Below are 22,605 nucleotides of genomic sequence, written 5' to 3'. Positions count from 1 at the left end.
GGCAGAGAAGGAATGTCAGGAAATGCTTTTAAGATTAAGACAATTAAACGTACCTGGCACCTGGCAGTGGGAGTCTCAATCAGGCAATGGAATTCAGTCCCGGGAAGGAAAAACAGGAAGGCAACTGGAAGCCAAGCAAGTATTTTTGGTACAGGTCTAATAATTATAGAGTGGTTGTTCTTGTTCCCCCCTCCCCCAAGACCAGCAGTTATTTTAACTGAAAAGAAAAGAAGGTAGCACAGTTGAGCACAGCACACACCAGAATGTGTCACCTGTAGTAAGGCTGAATTTTATGTAGTGAAACTTTGGGTTCATTTGGGTTTTAGAGAAATAAACAGTGCTATAGGAAATGGGGACTTACATAATAAGGATTGGTTTGGACCAGAATAGACTTTGAAAAGGGACCATAAGGACATTGATGTGATTTTTATCGGCCCCTTCCTATCAGTTAAAAAGGACTAATTCTAAAACTAAATAGAAGCTGCTTTGTTTCCAGAAGAACAAAGGGAACCAATTAAAAAATATTTAAGAGCTCTGATGTTCAAAGCAGTTGTGTGACATTTCAGAAGTAATCCATCGTATTTGTTGATCAAAACTGGAGATCTTACCTAACAGTAGGAACTTTGACAAAGAATTTCCCTAAGTTGTAAATTTGAGATACACTTTTAACCACTTGAAAACTTATGTGTAAATCTAATAAAGATGACTTAAATAAAAACTTAGTTTATATCATTTCATTCAATGCTGACATCACCTTGATGCCATCATAGGTGCTGGGAAGATGATGATGTTTCCATTTTATGGTGAGAAAACAAACATGGCTCTTACATAATTATGTTATTAGCACTACCAAAATCACTACCTGTATTGTACCATTTCAACAGATACTATGTATTATAAAGCAGATCATGTTATTTTTTTAAATAAAAGGTATTTGAGTTGAAATAAAGATTTCTCCAAAACTTTTTGTCATATCAATATTTTAGTGCTGAGTAATATACACTTACCATAGTTGCTAAAACAAAGTTCAGTGTACAACTTGAATCCAGTAACTTGTCTTGAAGGAAAAAGTATAACTACTAATGCGTGGTACAAAACTTTTAATATACATGCAACAAGTATAGTACATCAAGGCAACAAAATACACATGGAATTATTAGCATATAATTCAGCATTCTGTTTTGGGTAGGGTGTGTAAACAGTAAACACCACCACCTAAAATTAAAGATTGAGACATACATTGTTTCCTCATGCAAACATTAACTACATGTATAACTAGTGTGAAATGAACTGTATAGAAACCTGAATTCACATTAGCAGATGAATTTTATACCAGGAGCTCCAAGAAAGGAGGAAAAGTCATGATCCTCAGATGTCATGTTTAAATCTGCATATAGCAGCATGTTAAGATGCATAAGTTACTGTATGCATTAGACAAATCTGGAAAATGTGATCAATTATGGAATCTTGAATTTCCTTCCCCTATTATAAAAATGTATGGAAAAAAATTTAACAATGATTTTTTAAAATTATTGAGGAACAATAAATATCAGTTGAGAGTGGACCATGGATAAAGCATTTGAAACATTCTGATCGTTTTTTAGGAAGGCAGCAATAGAGCTTAAGGCCAACCTAAGAATTTTCAAGTTCCTCTCCTTAGCCATTTCCTTCTCCCTCCTCCCAGGGTTTTCACTGTCCTCATTTTTTATCTTCCTTCCATCCCCATGCTCATTAATAATTGCTTCGGATACCTCACTCATAATAAGGTATATAGAATTAAGAGTAGATACCACTAAATTGTTAAAGGTACCATTTTTCAAGAATATTTGCATTTTTACAAGTACTAAAGCCTTAACCTAAAGAAGTAAAAACTCTGAGTATGTTCTGGTACTTCTAGGATAACTTATTTTAATGGCTTCCAAGCCTCCTTTGTTCCTGAAATGACTTCATTTGAACTTCCTTATAAGACTGGCATTCTTATTATTTATGATCTTAAATTCCAAATCATGAGAATAAAGCTCCTAAATCTTGCAGAGAACCACCACACTCCCACATTTCTAATACAAAGAATGATGTATAGTATGTTCAGCGCTCTTGCCTCCTCTCATAAATTGTTGTACTGTTCCTACATGTCAAGCAACTGAGTTTGAATGTAATGTTTTATTAATAAACAAAAATAGCATATGAAGTCCCCATTAAGTATTGTGTCCTCTTCATGTAAACAATGTATAAAACGTCTTTGGCACAACTGGTCATGTTTTCCTCATAGTACTTACGATAGAAAATATACTTCAGACATTTTCTCTTTCAATATGGTGGGATTTTGATGGATGAAATCTATAAATTCCCAAAACTGCAAAAAGATTTTATAGCGCATAATTTTTTTAAAAAGGAAACTAATTTTTTTTTTTTAACCTGTAGAAGTGTAGGGGTTTCGAACATTAACATCGGTTTTTTAACATTAACATGGCGTGATTCATTGTTATACATAAGGGAGAACAAAACAGCACTGTATGTCAGACATATTGTTGAGTATGATAAGACTCTAGTAATCCTTACTTGAAGGTTCTCAAATCCTTACATGGACTCGAAGTCTTTCCTAATAAAATACTTTTCAACATCTGTTCTACATTTTTAAATGTTTCCAACTACTGAGGAATATTTGATATTTTTAAATAAACTTTTAAGAAAATCTTGGGAAAACAGTTTATTCATTTTACCAAAATGATGTAAAACACTTTCCCTAGGACCCTGACAAATTTAGTAATGGCCTAAAGATACATTCCTACAAAATTTATAAAATGTTAATGGAAAGTTGTACCAAATGATAACTATTAAAGAAAAAGTGAGTAAGCCACTACAAAACCAGCTGAGAACCTCCTCATACAAAAGAGGCATTTAAACATCAAAACCTAGGAAGAAATGAATGAAAAATGAAATTAAATCATTTTTTAGAAAATATAATCACTGAATAAAAGTAAAAGAAAATACTTAGCTTTGTCTCTGGAATAAAACCTTGAACTCAGTCTCTGGCAATTATAGTACATCTAAATACATGAAAATCAGATGAATAATAAATTTACATCACAATTAGCAATGGATTATTAATTTAGAGGATATTTGAAGGTTTTTAAAGCCTATTCATTTTTAAACTTCCTCAGTGACAAATATAAGAATCTTAAAATGGCAGGATCATTTTCTCTCAGAAGGGCACATGGAGTGGACTGAATTCTCTAATAGAAGCAATAGAATTCCAGACATGTGTCAGAACAATATAAAATTCCAAAGGTTTTCCCAGCAGTCAAACTTATTGTAAATAGAACATTTGCAACATAAAAACTTCTGGCTCTGACATAAAATTTTTCAGGATGGAGTTAGACCTGGACTCGTCATCTCTGTTGTGGGACTTGCAAGGTAGTCATTAGATTTGAGACTTGTTAGAGATTTGTAACTTGCCACTGATGTTAGAGATCCACAGAGACCGAGTAATGAGGGGGTATCTTCTTTACCTGAAAGTTAAGATTAAATAACAAATATTTAATTGCCCTTGAAGAATGTTACCAAAAGATCCTATAAAGCTAAAAACTTACATAACTTTACAAAGTACTCAAAACATAGCCAGTTATATATTTCCGTAACTTCAATGCCATCCTTCAAAAAACATTACCAGAGGATTATGTGTGCTCCTCATAACATTTCTAGTTACGAAAGTTTGAGATACCATGTTTTAGGAAAAAAATAAAAACTTTACCGTTTTTTCAGAGTATGTTCATGTTCCCTTGGTAAAGGAAATAAACTAACAGTACCAATGCCCAGGCCACAGAAATACCAGGAAATCCCTGTGTAGGTTAAGTAATGCAGCAGAAGCAAAACTGCTTCAGTTCAGGAGGAGGGCTGGATTGGGAGAGCTTCAGCCCACTTACTGAACATTTATTCAGCTTCTACCTTGCCTCAGGAACTTTGTCACATCCTGGACTCCCATAGGCCCGTGAGGAAGGCTGGCAGATCTGTTTTCAAAGCTGGGGAACACAGGTTCTTTCCAAAGCTGGTTAAGTTTGCAAATACTAGCTAGAAGTGGCTGGTTTGAGGCTGTGAAGGGCTGAGGTCTTTGAAAATTAGCAGGTTTCCAGAATAGATAAAAAGCTTAAGTTTTGCTTACACAGTTAGAGAAGTCTAAACTGAACCAGACGGCAGGTGTTTCTGAATGCTATCTATAGTTTCAAATGGCCCCTCTGAAGTGTTCCTACAGTCCTTTGAACTCTAACCTACCTAGCTATACTGTATGATAATTGTGGGGCTCTCCATTCTTCTAAACCATACACTGAGAAACGACATGGAATTTCTTGTGTTCTTTATTATATTCCCAGTGCTGAGCACATAGGAGATGCTCATTAAATAATTATATAATTAACAAGTCATGATTCCATAAGAACAGTGTTGGGACCAAGAGAGCTCCTATGTCTTTTAACTGTATGACCTTAAGAAAGGCGTCTTCTCTGAGCCTCTCCTTTGTAAAATAACAAAGATGACTAGCTATGTTAACTTCATAGTTTTGCTGACAAGCACAATACAGGAAAATATAACAACCTTAGAAAAAGATACAGAAGAGTAGTTGTTAAATTCCAATTTAAAATGTTTATTGTGTTATTTCAGGGTCAAAACATTTAGATGTTTCAAGGACCCTTTTAATGTTTAAGCTTACTGACCCATTTCAGGCCAGAATCAACTTTCTGGAATTCTTATTAAAGATTTTATTTATTTATTTGACAGAGAGAGATCACAAGTAGACAGAGAGGCAGGCAGAGAGAGAGGTAGAGGGAAGCAGGCTCCCCGCTGAGCAAAGAGCCTGATGCGGGACTCAATCCCAGGACCCTGAGATCATGACCTTAGCTGAAGGCAGCGGCTTAACCCACTGAGCCACCCAGGCGCCCTGGAATTCTTATTAAATGCTCCTGGAACTCAACTGCTTTAGATGGTCTTTCCAAATTTTATATTTTAAATGTACAATTCAGTAGCATTAATTACATCCACAGTATTGTGCAACCATCACCACTATTTCCAAAAATTTTCATTACCCCAAACAAATTTTCTACCCATTTAAGCAATAAGTATCCATTGTCCCCTCACTCCCAGTCTCTGGAAACTCCAATCTACTGTCAATGAATATGCCTATCATATATCATTCTTACAAGTGGAATCATACAATATTTGCCCTTTTGTGTCTGGCTTTATTTCCCTTAGCATGTTTTCTCAGGCCCATCCATTTTGTAGCATGTATCACAACTTTATTCCTTTTTCATGGCTGAGCAGTATTCCACTGTATGTTTATACTACTTTTTATCTATTTATCTGTATGGATACTTGGGTTGTGTCTACCTTTAGAGTACTGTAAAAAAAAAAAGCTGCTGCACACATTGGCACACCAGTATCTGTTTGAGTCTTGTTTGCAATTCTTTGGGAATATATACTTAGAGAACATTTTTTAATATAAAGATTATCATACAGTAATGCAAAAGATGAAAATCTAAATGCCTAACACGGTTACACAATGAGGTACTGTAGAGCTGTAAAAGAGAATCAGAAGGATCTCTACTTCTAGGTATTGATTTCCAGGATACCTGGATTATGTTAGGAAATGGTTCACTGTTGTCACAGAGAATGATACTGTGAACAGACACAGCAGCCAATGTCTGTCTTCATATTCAGAAGAGATTGACTGTGAATATGGAGTTCTTTGTAACTGAATTCACTTTTCTTTTCCTTATAGGTACAGAGGAGTGACATGAATTTTTTAAATCTACGCTTAAAGTCTAAAAATGAAAGAAGCAATGAATGACCAGAAAATGAAAATAAGAAAATAATTCCATTAACAATAGAATCTAAAAGAATAAAATACCTAGAAATAAATTCAAATAAAGAAGTGCAAGTGTTGTACATTGACAACTACAAACTATTTTCTTCATTGGCTTTTTATTTACCTTGTTCTTTTTCTACCATTTGGGCTGAGAAAATTAATTCATTTATTTTCTTTCATTTTTAATGAAAAGTATATAAAAATTATTAATTTCCTCTAGCTACTGCTTTAAGTATATCTCACAAAGTCTGCTATGCTGAGTTTTTATTTTTTAGAAATTCATAATTCCAGCTTATATTTCTTACTTGCTATTTCTTTTCTTATATGATAACAAGTCTTTTTTTGTTTTAACTTCATGTTATTTGGAATGGTTTGTAGCTTTGTTCTGTTACTTTATACAACTAGAGAAGTGTAATGCTAGTCTCAGTCTCTTCCCCTTATAAGCTATTTGATCTTTTTGCCTAGAATCCCTGAATATGTTTTATTATTAATATCTAATAATTTTAATAGATACTACTTGGGAGTTGATTAATACAGGTAATTTTCTCAGGCACTTTGTCAGCCCTGTCAATTTGTTGATTTCAGTCTTTTATTTCCAGACATTTTTCTCAGATTACAGACTCAGTATTAGTTCTGCTCCACTGTTTTACCTTCTTCGGTGATTCTACTGATATAAAAATCCTATCTTCTTTTTTTAAATAAGATTGATTTATTTAGAGAGGGAGAGCATGCATCCGTGAGCAGGGGAGAGGGAGAGAAGAGAGAGAATCTCCAGCAGACTCCCTGCTGAATGTGGACCCCCCCTGCCCACTGTGGGGCTCAATCTCAAGATGGTGAGATTGAGCCAAAATCAAGTCAGATGCTTAACTGACTGAGCCACCCACGTGCCCCTAAATTTTCTCTTCTTTGCTTGACTTCTAATTCAAACACTTCCTAACTCATTTTATTTCTTTCCACATCATATTTTCATTCTCTTGGTTTTCCTGCCTTTCTTCAATGTTGATATTAAGATCTCTTTCAAATCTATTCTTTAGACAGCTGTTTTTTAATATTTTCTTCTAATACAACTTTGCCTTTTCTGCCATTTCTTCTAGAGTAATGAACTATCAATTCATTTCTTCCTGTTTCTTAAATTTTTTTTTTTTTTTTTGAGAGAGAGATCACATGCTGGGAGGTCAGGGGTGGGGGATGGGGGAATGGGGGAGAGGGTGTCCCAAACAGACTCCCCACTGAGTTTGGAGCTTCATGCAAGGCTTCATCTCAAGACCCTGAGCCCATGACATGACCCTGAGCCCATGACCTGAGTTCAGATCAAGAGCTGGATGCTTAACTAATGAGCCACCTGGGCACCCCTCTTGAACATTTATGTTCCTAGTTTTTGATTTCTAATTTAAAATGGTATTACAGCTTTAGATGCTTGTTTGAGGATACTTAATAAAATCATATGGTTGTACTATAGTCTTTTTTTTCCTGCTTCATTACTATTTTCCTGGGGAGGGTTTCATTAGCAGAATTGTTTTTCTCAACTTAGATGATTGTTTTTAAAGAATAATAATTTTGTACACACAGGAGAGTTAGCTGATTTGGCTGGTTTGTGAAATTTTTAACTAAAGGACACTCTTGTATCAGGGTATCAAAGTATAGTTTCCTTACTATATGGCTTTTATGGGAGGGCGGGAAGGATACTATGGGTAGAAAGAATGTATGTCCATCAAGTTTTAAAAAATTTTCTTCAGTGGGACACCTGGGTGTCTCAGTCAGTTAAATGTCTGACTCTTGATTTTGACTCAGGTCAAGATCTCAGGGTCATGAGATTGAGCCCTTCCCTGGGCTCTGCACTCAAAGCCACGGTACAGGAATGGCATGGGGAGGGGGGTGTCCTGCTTGAGATTCTCTCTCTCCCTCTTCTTCTGCCCCTACCCTCCCAAATTAATAAATAAATCTTTAAAAAATAAAATAAATTTTATTTAAAGTTCTACATTATCCTAAATATATTATAGCTCTTTTTTGTTGCTCTGTTTTAGTTGGTAAATTTTTTGACAAACATTTTCTTTTTTTGATAATTTTATTAGCTATTTGGGTAGGGAAATTCTGGAAGTCATACCTAATCTGGTAATTAACCTTGAATTCTTAAAGTCAGCACTTTACTCTCCCTGTCTCTGTGTATTCACACACTTTATTTTTTAGAGGCATTTTAGGTTCACAGCAAAATTGAGCAGAATGTGCTAAGATTTTCCATATCTCCATATCTCTTATGAACCTCCCCCACCAGAGTGGGACACTAGTTACAACTAATGAACCTATGCAAACACATCATTATGAACCAGGGTTCACAGTTTACACTGGGGTTCACTCTTGGTGTTGTATGTTCTATGGGTTGGACAAATTTATAATGACAAGTATCTAACATTTTAATATCATAAAGAATAGTTTCGCTGCCCTAAAGATTCTCTATGCTTCACCCATTCATCACACACACACACACATACACACACATACATACATGTTTTTATAGTATAAAAATTACCCATTATCAATCTTAACCTATTACTATTAATATGTCTATAATGATAAACTGATTTAAATCCTAAATAAATGTGTCTTCTACACAAAGAGTCATCATAAAAAAATCCAGAGAATGGATTAATTTTTAAAATATACATATTCTAAATTATGAGAGTGAATTCAGTTTACTCTCTTCCACCTACCTTTGTGCCACTAGGATACTCTATTTTGCTATCTTTATTATCCACATCATTAAAAAGACTCATTTTTAGTCAGTATACACTATATACTAAACTATTAAAATAGACTTACAGCCCTCTGAGAACATTTCAACAACTATCTTAGAAGCAAAAAATTCAACTTAACATAATTTCCCATTGCCTGAGCCTTCTTGTTTGTTTGTTTGTTTTAATTTATTTATTTGACAGACAGAGGTCACAGGTAGGCAGAGAGGTGGGCAGAGAGAAGGAAGTAGGCTCCCTGCTGAGCAGAGAGCCCAGTGTGGGGCTCGATCCCAGAACCCTGGGATCATGACCTGAGCCGAAGGCAGAGGCTTTAATCCACTGAGCTACCCAGCTGCCCCCTGAGCCTCCTTGTTAATTGAATTTTTACTCTATACTATCTCTACCTTGTTCCTCACATTCTATGACATTCATTCATTATATACTTACTCTACCAACTCTATCAATAATTGTCTATAATGTGACAGGCTCTGGTAATACACTGGTGGAAAATATGCACAAGATTCCTTCCCTCATGAAGCATACATTTTAGCAGGGAGCTGAGGACAAGAATCATAGTGTAACAGAGGGCAGTGTGACAGAGTGCCTGGGGTGGGTGAAGATGGATATGGAGATGATGATTATTTAAGGGATGGCAGTCAATGAAAACTTCTTTAAAGCAATATTTCAATAGAGACCTGATAAATGTTACCATTCAAAGACCTTAAGAAAGAAGTTTCAGGGCCCTACGAAAAACAAGTGCAAAGACCGCTGAGGCAGGAACCAACCTGAAGGAACAACTAGGAGGTCAGTTTGCTGGGGTGCAGGGTATAAGGGAAGGCAGAAGCTGGCAAGGCCATGATCATACAGGAGGCCATGATAAGCAGTCTGGATTGTATTCTGAATGTCACTGAGAGCCCCTGGAGAGTTTTACATTTGGGTATAATATTTTCTCACTTATGTTTTCTAAGATCACTGATGACTATATGGAGAATGGGCTACAAGGGGACAAGAATGAGAGAGGAAAAGACCCAAGAAAGAGCCGTGGCAGTAGTTCATCCATGCAGCTTGCCCCATGCGGCTGAGAGAAGGTAGTAACAGTGAAGATGATGAAGAATCAAGTGTAGACAGCGTGTGTGGCAGGGAACACTGATAGGACATCCTAGTAAGCGGACGTGGAGTGGTAAGGCGGAGGAGGCGAATGTAGTGACGTGGGTGGTGGTGCTATGTACTGCCGTGGAGCAGGCAGGAGGAAATGGAGACCCAGAGTAGTGCAGGTCCCCCTGCAGTAGGGAACTCTTTGCCAGCCCCCACCTCACGCACACTGGCGTGCAGAGAACTGGGAGGCAGAGATAAAAGACCTGAGCACCAGTATCATACTCTCACCACTTATCCAACCCGAAGTGCAAGAGTCACAGCCCGAGCCTGTGCTGGGGGCAGGAGAAAAAGTAATTCTGAACCAGCTAAGCTACTGGAGTTTAAAAATGCACAGGTTGAGTCTTAGACAATGAAATGTGATCACAGAAACTGGCCTGAAATGTTTTGTTATTGAACCAAGATGTTGTTCAGGAAGATGCAGAACAAGGGAAAGAGGGGTGGACAGAGCACAGCTGAAAGCAGGAGCAGGAAAAGCTGCAACTCTCATATTTGTTCCCAAGCTATTCAAAATACCCAAAAAATGAGCTACTGAAATTGACTCAAGAATGAGGAAGTGGTCAGCTGTATCCAAAGCTGCTAAGCAGTTTAACAGAACAAAGGCGGAGAACTGACTTTTGAACTGCAGTGGGGGACCACCTTGATCAAGTTGTTTTAGTACTGGGGAGAGACACAGAAAGCCCAATGGGCACAGGTTAAAAAAGACCAAAGCAGAACTTTTTAATCCTCTTGCAGCTTCATTCCTAGCACGCTTCACAGAAATGTCACTGCTGCTCTTCAGCATTCTGCAACCAAAGCACAGCAATGCAGGGAACAGTAATTTCCAAATAGATTTTATTTCTCTTACCTTCACTGATTAAATTTAATGTGTCTTGTTTCCCATCTCCTTCTTGTGACTGACCTGGATCCAGTGAAGTCTGAGAAAGGCTGACTTCAGCTGATAACTGGTCAAGACTTTGGTAACTTTTTCTGTAAAACAAGGGTGAAATACTACTTGGATTTCTTCTCACAAAAAAGAATTTCTAGAGATATTCTTTAATGATTTGCTTCAATGAATTTCTGGTTTATTTCTCCCCAGTTCTTCCCCTAAACTCTGTCTCTATTGTTGCTACAATATGATCTCCGTTATACTTTTCCCTCCACACTCTCTGGAGGCCTGTGTGTTTAATCTATTGAAAAAGGAAAAGAAAAACAATTTGTCAAACTAATTTAAATCCTTGCACCAATTTTGATTATTTAGCTCGTGAGAAATTGGCAATCTTCTGGTTATTATCAATTTTCATAGAAGCAGAAAATCTACAGATTACTCTTAATGCAGAAACCAAAATGACATAACTTAATAATGACCTAGTATCTCCTAGGCACTTAAACATTCTTCAATGTTTTGAAATTTTTACAAACGGTTTTTACATAATAATAAGTACAAATTATCACAAATTCCTGCAATTTAGAAGTTTAAAAATGTAGGATAATAACATAGCTATTTCTGTTAATACACTATCAAGATAACCTCCTTCCCTTGTGTATTTGCTACTGTGACCTCAATTTCCATTAAACAAATTAATGAGAAATGAATTATAATAGAGGAAAAATTCAGTTATAAATGTAAAGTTATTAAGGCTTATTATTAACCTTCCTCATATTTGTTTTGTCAGGATAAAAACAACTCAAGAAATGCATGCAGCTTTGGTATTATTGACATTTCAAGAAGAGAATGGAATTCATTATTATTTCCAAATACATGTGATCCAGGAGAAAGAATATGCTTTTCAGATTTAACCTCTATTACCCAAGGTAGCAAAATCCTAATTTCTTAGAAATGTCATATAATATTACAAGAAAGTATATAATTTAAATGATCTATTCCAGAGCTACTCTCTATTCATACATATACAGTAAGCTTACTAATCCTAACTAATTTCTTAGAAATGTCATATAATATTACAAGAAAGTATATATAATTTAAATGATCTGTTCCAGAGCTACTCTCTATTCATACATACACAGTAAGCTTACAAATTTATTGAAAGTACATATATTATGCATGAGGGGATATATACAACAGTATCTATTTGTTTTTTTCATCTAAGAAATGAAGGATGAGATGATGGAATAATTTTACCACTTTACAATGTAGGCAGTGTTCTCATTTTATAACAGATGACTTTTCAAATGTCAAATATAAGAATTCTTAGTTATATTTTTAAGTAGCAGGAAATGCTATTGTAGGAAACCACTGACAATTATTACAATAGATAAAACACATATGAGCTATACAACATGTAATGAAGAAGGATACCCAGTATTTATATAAGGCTTACCAAATGCTAGGTACTGTCCCTACACATTTTATATATATATTAACTTATTTAATCCTCACGACTACCCTGAGAGGTTGGGATTTCAACTATTCCCATTTTATACAGCGTAGACTGGGGCACAAAGAAGAGATCAGATTTTAACCTGGCAGCCTGGCTCTAATTCTGTTCCCTATCTAGGCTATCTCCTTCTCAGTACAGGAACAAAAAAATTTAGTTTTCTGTTTTATTAAAAATCTTCTTAAAGAGCAGCCTTATGGCTGAGACTAACTATGTAAACTATCCAGTATTGAATTATATCACTGAAAATTTTGCTTGGCTTTCATTAAAAGTTTATTTCTTTAGCTACAAAGAAAGCAGGAATGCAGGAATTCAATAAAGTTATAAATTTTCTTTCCTAATTATTTTTCTGTGCCTAATAGGTAGAAGGCTTGTTTTTATACTTTTGGCTTTAAATGAGCTTCTGACACTGGTTTTTTTCATCATAGGAAACTTGATAGTTAATATTAAATTTTAAAAATTCTAGAAATATTTACAAACAAAATACCCAGAAACAAAAAAGACATAAAATTAATTTGAAAATTTTAAGGACTGAGAGCTCGTGGGCACATTTTACAGCAATCCAGGGCTGTCACTAGCTGCGGGGAGGAAAGCCTAGAAAAGCCTCCTCTGATAAAAGCAACATAAAATGAACTTTCTGCATTACCTACTGAAGTTCCTTTTAGATATTACATTTCCAAGTGGAAAGTGATTGTGGAAACTATCTACCCTTCAATTTGTTACATTAAGTGAACAAGCTTGCATTCTATAGGCTTCACTTAACCAAATGCTAATGAATATAGAAACAGAACTTGGTAGACCATGATTTCTGAAGTAATAATGGAAAGTCCAAGCCAAAGTCAAGTCCCTTATTCAAAAGATACTCATAACAGTACCATGTAATATTTTCCTTGCATGAAGATAATTACAGAGCCACCACCTGGGAGCAATCTAATCGAGCTGTTTGCAACAGTGACAAGGAATTTCCATATTCTTTTTCCATATTCCTACCTGATTGCCAATACAACTGGCAGCTCCTTCTGACAAGCATGTTGTCCTAGAGTAAACTGTCTGCGGGAGTTCTGCCTTTAAGAGGTCACCACTAAGTCCTATTTTAGAATTCTAGACTCTTTAACATCATACTGTAAGATTCAAATGTAACCCACAAGTCACATCAAATCAATCAATAGTCTGCTTCCTGAAGTAGATTTTTTAAAATAGCAATATCTTTCTTCATCAAAGTAAGAACCCCAGACAGTAAGATAAGGAATCATGTCAAGTATCATAAGCATCTGGGATGTAATAAAACCCATTTTCTTTAATATCTAATTATTTAAAATTTTAAATCACTCAAATACAAGCTATTATACAAGGAAACCAGATACCAAATAGAGGCAAATTAAAAGCAACTTGAGCAAAAGGCTTGAATTCACTTATTAATAAATTTTCTACAATCTTAAACTTTATATCAATGATCAGAAGTCATTATGTGGATAATCAACATCACCTATTTTCCCAATAGATGTAGTGAGGCCAATAATAATTTACATTATCTGGTAGTCATGGTAGTCACTGAGCAAAAAAGAGTGTTAGGCTCAGGAGACATTATCCACATGAAGAAAATAAAAACACAGATTTGCACACTGTAGATGTAGAGGCACATGAATGTGCACGGAGCCAGTGATGGGCTGTTCTTTTTATTCTTAGTTTGATTTTCATAGAAATGTATTTAATGAATAAATGAGCATTTCCTTTATCAGAATATCTATATACTCTTAATCTAAAATTAATGGAAGGATGCATGGGAGCCTGAAAGGGAAGGCCATATGTGAATCAGGTCAATGCAAACCTCATAAGCTGTAAAAGATTTTTGCAGCCTCATTGCTTCGGGGAGTCCTACTCCAAAAGTACTGGGAAAATGTATATGGGAAAGAGAACTTATAAGACATCTGAAGTAATTATACCCACTCATAAGTCATCAAAAAAATTAGCCTACATAGATCACAAAGGGGATATAAAGGCTCATAATTCTCAATAATCTGGTGAATAATAGCCAAATTAAAAGCAATGATAAATTTAGAAGAGTAAAAAAATTAAGTAGAAAATAAAAATATCAACAATGAATCTGATCTTTTAGGATGGAAATGAGTGGACTAGGCAATAATCCAACAAGATTATATAACATATACTCTAGTAACAGTATATAACCAGTATCTAATAAGATCATGTGGCCTAGACTTTGCATATAAAAAACACTAAACAGAACATACTGGAAGAAGAAAGTAAAGAATTGCTATATGTGTGTGTTTTATATATTATTTATTGTTGAGTTTTTTAAAATTTTTTATTTTATTCTTTAAATTTATTTTTATTTATTTATTTTTAAAGATGTTATTTATTTATTTGACAGAGATCACAAGTAGGCAGAGAGGCAGAGAGAGAGGGGGAAGCAGGATCCCCATTGAGCAGAAAGCCTGATGTGGGGCTCAATCCCAGGACCCTGGGATCAAGACCTGAGCCAAAAGCAGAGGCTTTAACCCACTGAGCCACCCAGGTACCCCTTATTTTATATATATATATTTTTCTTTTTTTTTTAATTAAAAAAATTTTTTTAAAAATTTTATTTATTTGACAGACAGAGATCACAAGTAGGTAGAGAGGCAGGCAGAGACAGAGAGGGAAGCAGGCTCCCTGCTGAGCAGAGAGCCCAATGCAGGACTCAATCCCAGGACTCTGGGATCATGACCTGAACAGAAGGCAGAGGCTTTAATCCACTGAGCCACCTAGGTGCCCCTACTGTTGAATTTTTATAGTCAATCTGTAATGCTTTAAAAAATTTTAACATGATATTCCTATGTTTGAGATAAAGGAAAAGATATAAAACAGAGCATAATTAATTAGACCTTGCCAGGTCTAAATAATCAAGAAAAAACTGGAAATGAGATTTTTTTATTTTTTAAAGATTTTATTCATTTGACAGAGAGAGAGAAATCACAAGTAGGCAGAGAGGCAGGCAGAGAGAGGGGAGAAAGCAGGTTCCCTGTGGAGCAGAGAGCCCGACATGGGGCTCAATCCCAGGACCCTGGGATCACGACCTGAGCCGAAGGCAGAGGCTTTAACCCACTGAGCCACCCAGGTGCCCCTGGAAATGAGATTTTTTAAAGGTTTTATAAAGAGTATAGTAAATGAAAATAAGTGTGAGATATTCTACTGTGAAAAGGATTCTTCTATCAGTAGGTAATAACTCAGCCAGGTTATCCCATCACTCATTTTAAGAGAGAGCAAGGAGGAGAGCCTGGGTGGCTCAGTTGTTAAGCATCTGCCTTCAGCTCAGGTCATGATCCCGGTGTCCTGTGATTGAGCAGAGTCCTGAGATAGAGCCCCACATTGCATCCGGATCCCTGTTCAGTGGGAAGCCTGCTTCTCCCTCTCCAACTCCCCCTGCTTGTGTTCCCTCTCTGCTGTCTCTGTCTGTCAAATAAATAAAATCTTAAAAAAAAAAAAAAGAGATGGCAACTAGACCAAGAAATTCATTAAATCAAACAACACTATATCATTCCTTTTGGAGCTAACTCGACAGAGCTCCTAGAGAAATGGACATCCCATATTCTTAGCAGGAAATTATAATATCACATAATGACTAATTATAGGACCAGTTTCTTTCTCCAAATTATCAAGAGCACTAATATTCCTTATTAAGAGGTTTAGCCACCAGTTCCATAATTTGCAGGTTCTTGATAAATGTTTGTTAAACATTACTGGTCAAATTAAGAGGAATCAGTGATGAGGTTACTTCAAGAGCTTTGGCTTACACTACAGATTTGAGGGGAGCAAAAACCAGATCCTGAGAAAAACATTGATTTGTTTCAAACATGATTTACTGAGCACTACTCTGGAAATCCAGTCTCCATTTTTACATTGAAAAGTTGGGATTAGGTATTATGCTAAACAAAATAAGTCAATCAAAGGAAGATAATTATCATATGATTTCTCTGATATGAGGAATTTGAGAGGCAGGGCATGAGGTTGTAGGGGGTATGGAGGGAGAGAGGGAAAAAAATGAAACAATATGGGATTGGGAAGGAGACAAACCATAAGACACTTTTAATCTCATGAAACAAACTGAAGGTTGTTGCGGGGAGGGAGTTAGATAGGGTGGCTGGGTTATAGACACTGGGGACGGTATGTGCTATGGTGAATGCTGTGAAATGTGTAAGACTAATGATTCACAGACCTGTACCCCTGGGGCAAATAATACATTATATGTTAATTTAAAAATTTAAAAAAAATTAAAAAGTTGGGATTATATTTTCAAAACTGGGGATCTGCTGGTCACGTTAATTTTACGTAACTTTTACAAACTCTAACAAAGTAGAGTTGAGGACAGTGGGCGAATGCATATTCTGAAACATGGAAGATACAAAGTTATATAAGAACCAAACAAAAGAGATTATATAGAACACAAATAAAGATTCCCTGAGAAGTAGTAGGTGCCATGCAATTTATTTCTGACTTGAAGAGGCATTACCCCCAGAATTACATGTGAAGAAGGTAAGAGGTGCTGCTTACTGTTGTTACACAGCAAGTAGGGTAGCAGAGATTACTTCCAAGTCCTGGCCCTAAACTCTGGGTCCAGTGATCTCCATACTACAGCCCAGCTGCATACATTCTGTTCAGGAATGTAGGAGGGCCATCTAAAAGAGCACCAATATCGACAGTAAGGCCAGATGAAAGGACGATGCTGAGAAGGCAAGAGTGTTCCCTCTTCAGCAAGTGGAGCAGTTGAGTCAAGGAGTATAAAGTCTGGATCCATGCTAGACAGACCAACAAGCAATTTTACTCCTTTTTTTTTCTGATACTGCAATTACTTTTGCTGCTGCCATAATACTTCATAAAAGCCAGTCATTATTACCACATGCACAGGCAAATTAGAAATAACTCTTCCACTCAGACTCACTGGTGCCTCAAGATGTAGGTCTTACAGGCAGGTCTACATACAGGTCTTTTGGCTAAAATATTTTACTTCCTATTATCTAAAGTGACAATGTGGTTATTGCAATAAAAAGCATACTATTAGTCTTTTAATATCAGGAGTTAATGTTATAATATTTTTATAGTTATAAAAGCAGGAGCATCTCATGTGTTATAGAGAGATAAGTGGACCAATTACTGTAATAGATTCTGTTTTTCAATCAGAAATATGAATAAACTAATATTTTTATTACTTATATATGTCACAGAAAAATAAAATTATAGACCAACATAAGAAGACATATTCTAGTTGTTTATAAATTTCAGAGGTATATAAGGGAACTTGGTTCAATCCATGAAAGACTCAGTCAACACCTAGAATCATACTTAGCACCATGGTTAGTAGATGTTGAAGAGAGTTCTACTGATTCATTCTGTAAGCAGTCTGCTCACTTTTCTCTACTTATCTCTAGCAATCAGTGAAACAAACAAGCAAAAGAAGCATTTTTTAGCAACAGAAGGTCAAACTGATTTTGAGTACTCCCTTTGATAGATGAAAAAAATCACACAGTAAAGCAGTTAGAAATTGCCTACACTGAAACAATCCCTGTAGAAATGTCTGGTTACTAACTACCTAGTGAAAAGCACTCTAAGAAGCCCAGATGGAAATGTGTTTCTCTACCAGTGAGGTTTAAAAATAAGGGCTTAAAAAGAAGAGTGGAGAAGAAATTTAAAAAAAAAAAAAAAGGAGGGAGGGAGAAAGGGAGAGGAGGAAGGAGGAAGAGAAGAAACGGAGGGGGAGGAGGGAGGAAAGGGAGAGAACAGAAGGGGATAGAGGGACAGAAGGAAATGATCAGAAAACTAGCCAAAGAGAGGAAAATAAAGATCTTGAAAAAGTTATCAAGATGAGAAGAGTGGCTAAAAGCCAAGAGAAGGTAATACAATTTTTATGTTATCTTTCAAAATGGAGATACTCCAAAAGAATATAGCCTATTCCAAAGGAATGCAGCTCTCTCAACATTTCAACACTATGACTTAATGTAACAGTCCTAAATAGTGGGACAAAGAAATACAAAAAGAATCTTATGGCCCACAGGTGGCGTGATTATATTTTCTATAGCCTCCAAAAATTAGATTTCTCAAAAATAAACAAAACTTTCTCAGACCTACTAAGAACAATATCTTTTCAATCTATCATGAGATGGAATTTTGTGTTTTCTAACTAGCAAGAAAATTAATCCTAAACCAATACAAATACCAAAGCTAAAATTCAAAAATGGATGGCTCATTAAATACAAACTCATAGACGTAACTGAAGGACTGGCTGAAGACTTAAGGGAGAAGCGGGTAGCTGGTACAATACTGCATAAGAATTTCTTAGTTATTTTACTTCCCCAGGGTGCCTTGGCTTCAAAACATTAACATATTCACTGCCTTAATCGGACTTTATCAAGACAAAGTAGTCTTAAATTCTACTTTTGCCCTAAGTTAATAATGAATTCATAAAGAATAAGTGAGAAACCAAAGTGGATAACCATGTGTTTTGGTACAACTAAATTTGTAATTAGTTGGAAAAAAAAGTATTACACTTACTCATACCACTGTTTATTGTGTTTTCGGTAAAGCAACGTATCCAAGGCAACAGCATTGACATCCAGAGCTCCTGGGGAAGGCCACTGGTTGGTGAGGTGGGCAGTTAACTCTTGTCTTGATCTTAAATCATTATTCTTTAGCACAGTCCTGTGAATATTAAGATGGTGAGTGCTTTTGTCTTCACTGTTCTGCAATGGCAGAGGAGCCTAATGGTATCAATCTGGCCCCCAAAATTCATCTTTTTAAAATGGTATGTTAAGATTGTCAACAGAACTATCGGGGCTATTAATGTCTCCTACCACATATGGTTTTCATTCTTTCTCTACAGGCTACAACAAACCACTAACATGTGGAGTTCAGACTTCTGATCTTTTCCACACAGATATTACTAAAGGACTAAAGGTGCATCTTGCACTTTACCTAAAAAATTTTGGTATCTTAAAGTTATAGATTATTAGATTCCAGTTAAAATAAGAAAGAATTCCATGTATATGATTTTCTAGCATCAACATTCACTCTATTAATTTAACTTAGTAAACAAAAAAGAATTAAAATGAATAAAAAATAAAAATAAATGCAGAAAAATACAAAAAAAAATCCATAAGGTGTCCGGAATTTTTTAATGAAAGTAACTACAAATATACCTTTATGAAAATAATTAAATCAATGGTAACTGAACACTATAGCCCATTTCAACTATGGAATGAAGCCATTGTAACAGTTCACAATTTACTCTCGGTTTTGTAGAACCATTACTCATTAATAACAATTTGCAAAAGAGCTAACTTTGGGCCAAAATTTAAACCTCACAAAACAATTAATAACTGTCACAAGACTAATTCAGCATTTGAACTGGTGGTTAAAGACAAATTTAAAAGCATAATTCTGTTTGCAAAGGCCCTATTCTACCTCTAAAAAGCTTCAAAATATCATGTAGGCAAGACGCCTTTTCTAACAGGAGTCCATGACTTTGGTATACCAAAGTCTGAGCCATCATCTCAGAAGCAGGGAGGTACTATGTGTCTGCCACTAAGTGTCTGAAACAATCGTCCTGCTGTGGGTGTCAGAACAGTGGTGTGCTGGCAAGACAATCCTGCACACAAAAAACGAACCTACACAATACCTCTAGCTGTAAACTATGACTCAGATGGAAAATTTGATTTTTATATGTCTCTATATATTTATATGTCTCTAACAGGCTACTTAGGAATATTTCTGCTTTTACAGGGTATCTGTGTATACTTTTGCTCCATCTATGCCACACACAAACATTACTTGAAGTAAATACTAAGTTTAATCTTAGAATGGAATACTAAAAAAGTAAAAGAGGCAGAAGTCTGTGAGAAGGTATCACATTAAGATATTCTTGTAGGCTACCTGAAACAATTTCGTTTCACTGGAAAGAGAATGAAAATTTTAAAAAGGAATTTTAAGGTACTTTAACATGGGTTTTTATGAAAATAATAAAGAGTTCAGAAAAACTTGAAGACCGTCAGAAAATCAGGTTAAGCAGAAATGGGGTTACTGGCTAGAGAATCTATTAAAATAAACCACATTTGGGATGCCTGGGTGGCTCAGTTGGTTGGACAACTGCCTTTGGCTCAGGTCATGATTCCGGAGTTCCTGGATCAAGTCCCGCATCAGGCTCCCAGCTCCATGGGGAGTCTGCTTCTCCCTCTGACCTCCTCCTCTCTCATGCTCTCTCTCATTGTCTCTTTCTCAAATAAATAAATAAAATCTAAAAAAAAAAAATAAGCCACAATTATTTTGGCTTCTCTTATTGGACTTTTCTCTTTCACATATTCACTCTCTCTAGGGTCTCAGAGAGTGTCACTGGGAAACCGAACTTCGATGTCATCACTGTTTACAGGAAAAAGAGCAGAATGTAAGAAAGACAAATATGCACCTTTGAGGAAATGACATCGGAAAATTAAGTCAATATAAGTAATTGAACAAATTCCAATTTAGAATATATTATTCCTGGAAATTGAAAAGTTTTACATTGCATAAATGAAAAAAAAAGAACTAAGTTTCATGGAAGTTTTTACACAGTACTTGTCCCTGGAAAATTTTTGCCTAATGACAACTTATCATACTGTCTTTAGAATTCTGTGTTTAGAAATCCCAATGACATTGTTTCCTATGGGCAGCTGCCCTCAAGTTCCTACTGGCTTTGAAACAGGAGACAGAGATTGCAGTGTACTGGACAGGCTCAGCTTCTATCCAGGCTGCACCTGCTTTCCACCTTCTATGACGAGTGTGGAGACAGACAATACTGGCTTTGAGTTGCCACAGCAAATGGGAAAGGTTCCTAGAGAATCCTTGTGTAAGGCCCCTTCTCTCACTGCTCTAGTATACGAAGGAACAGGCAAGCAGATTTAAGGGATGTTGAAAACCCTACCCCTGAATTCTGAATCTTGATTCTGTCTACTTAGATAATGAAGAGACAAAGCAGTTTATTTCATTCTAGCAGTAGGCTCTGACCAAAATGACCAGCACAGAGACAGACCTCAAGTTCCTCCTTGCTAGCTCTGAAGTAGCTCATCCCACCTCTCTCCAAGCCTACTTTCTCAGTCTTTATTTCCATTCCTTGAGTTGTTGATATCAATCTAAGGAATTCCATTTTTGCTAAGAGTTGACTGTGCTTTCCTACAATCAAAGAATCCTATTACTCACTGAGAACAAGCAAAACATACCTAGTTAACCTTAAGACCTACACAAAGGTAATATAAATGCAGTTAATATGGAAAACGAGGATATTTTTCTCATTGGCCAAGCTTAAAAATAGGTTCATCTTAAATTACTCAAATTTTCTCCTAGTGTGAAATCAGTGGCAATTTAAGGTAAAATTATGTGATTTTTAGCATTTAACTTTACTTAGAACTCTAACCAATGTTAACACTAATAAACTAATCTAAAAATTAAATCATTCTATATGAGATAGATTCTACTTATCATTTCTGTCTATGACACAAGTCTTTTATAAGCAACTGAACATCTCATTAAGGTAATAATTCTACAGAAAGGTACAATAAAGGAAAATTATTTATTACAAAAGTAGTAGCAACATACTTATCACAGCTAATTTTAAGAACTTTCCTGTGGTAGCTACCTTAAATTGCTAGATAGATCATTTCTCTTCAGATTTTCAATAGGAATTATGCAAGAATTTGGCCACAAAGATTCTAATTTAATCCCCTTACAGTTTTACTGAGGTACAATTAGCAATTAAAAACTGTATATATCTAAAATGTACAACTTGATTTTGTAGACATAACAATATAATCATCACATTCAAGCTAATTAACATATTCATCACCTCACAGATGTCTCTTGCGTATGAACACTTGAGATATACCCTCTTAGAACACTTTAGGTATACAATACAGTATTAAGAATACTCATGTTGCTGTACATAGATCTCCATAATTTATACATCTTGCATAACTGAAACATTTTACTTTCTGAACATCATCTCACTTCCCCCTCTCTCCAGGCCCAAAGGGGTACAAAATGGTTGTCCATTCTAATCTCTGCTTCTATGCATTTGACTATTTTAGATTCCACATATAAGTGAGAGCATGCACTATTTGTTTTTCTCCATCTGGCTTATTTCACCTAGCATAATTTCCTCAAGTTTCATCCATATTATTTCAAAGAGCAGATTTGCTTTTTTTAAGGTGGAATAATTCTCTGTAGTGGGCTTGTGTGGATAAAGACACAAGGTCTTCATATATCACATTTTCTTTATCCATCCATGAGTTTCCTTCTACTTCTTGGCTATTGTGATTGATATATATATACTGAGATATAGCATGGAAACATCAGTTTGAAAAACATGTGGGATACATGGAAAGGAGATTATTTACTAATTTATTTACTAGCAGAATGTGTGCTTGTGGAGCAGGTATTTTAGGAGACTTCTCCAAGAACAAAAGAGCTGATGGGT

At 35.7% G+C, this 22,605-nt stretch overlaps 1 protein-coding gene across 7 annotated transcripts in view; it reads right to left on the bottom strand.

Moving 5' to 3' along the window:
* Positions 1-1,085: 1,085 nt before the first annotated feature.
* The window catches only part of RUNDC3B (RUN domain containing 3B), a 140,181-nt gene continuing 118,661 nt past the window's right edge, over positions 1,086-22,605 (bottom strand). For 4 of the 7 annotated variants that reach the window (XM_059171016.1, XM_059171018.1, XM_059171017.1 and 1 more), the window contains 3 exons: positions 18,657-18,803; positions 10,583-10,704; positions 1,086-3,509 (listed from right to left, as the gene is read on the bottom strand). In XM_059171016.1, coding sequence (XP_059026999.1) covers positions 3,364-3,509; positions 10,583-10,704; positions 18,657-18,803 — 415 coding nt within the window. In that variant the 3' untranslated portion in view covers positions 1,086-3,363. The remainder of the gene's footprint in view (positions 3,510-10,582; positions 10,705-18,656; positions 18,804-22,605) is intronic. The other 3 variants (XM_059171020.1, XM_059171021.1, XM_059171022.1) reach the window with 1 other exon arrangement.

This window comes from Mustela lutreola, chromosome 4 (genome assembly GCF_030435805.1).
Source record: "Mustela lutreola isolate mMusLut2 chromosome 4, mMusLut2.pri, whole genome shotgun sequence".
Classification (NCBI taxonomy): domain Eukaryota; kingdom Metazoa; phylum Chordata; class Mammalia; order Carnivora; family Mustelidae; genus Mustela; species Mustela lutreola.
This window is presented reverse-complemented; position numbering and strand designations above follow the sequence as displayed.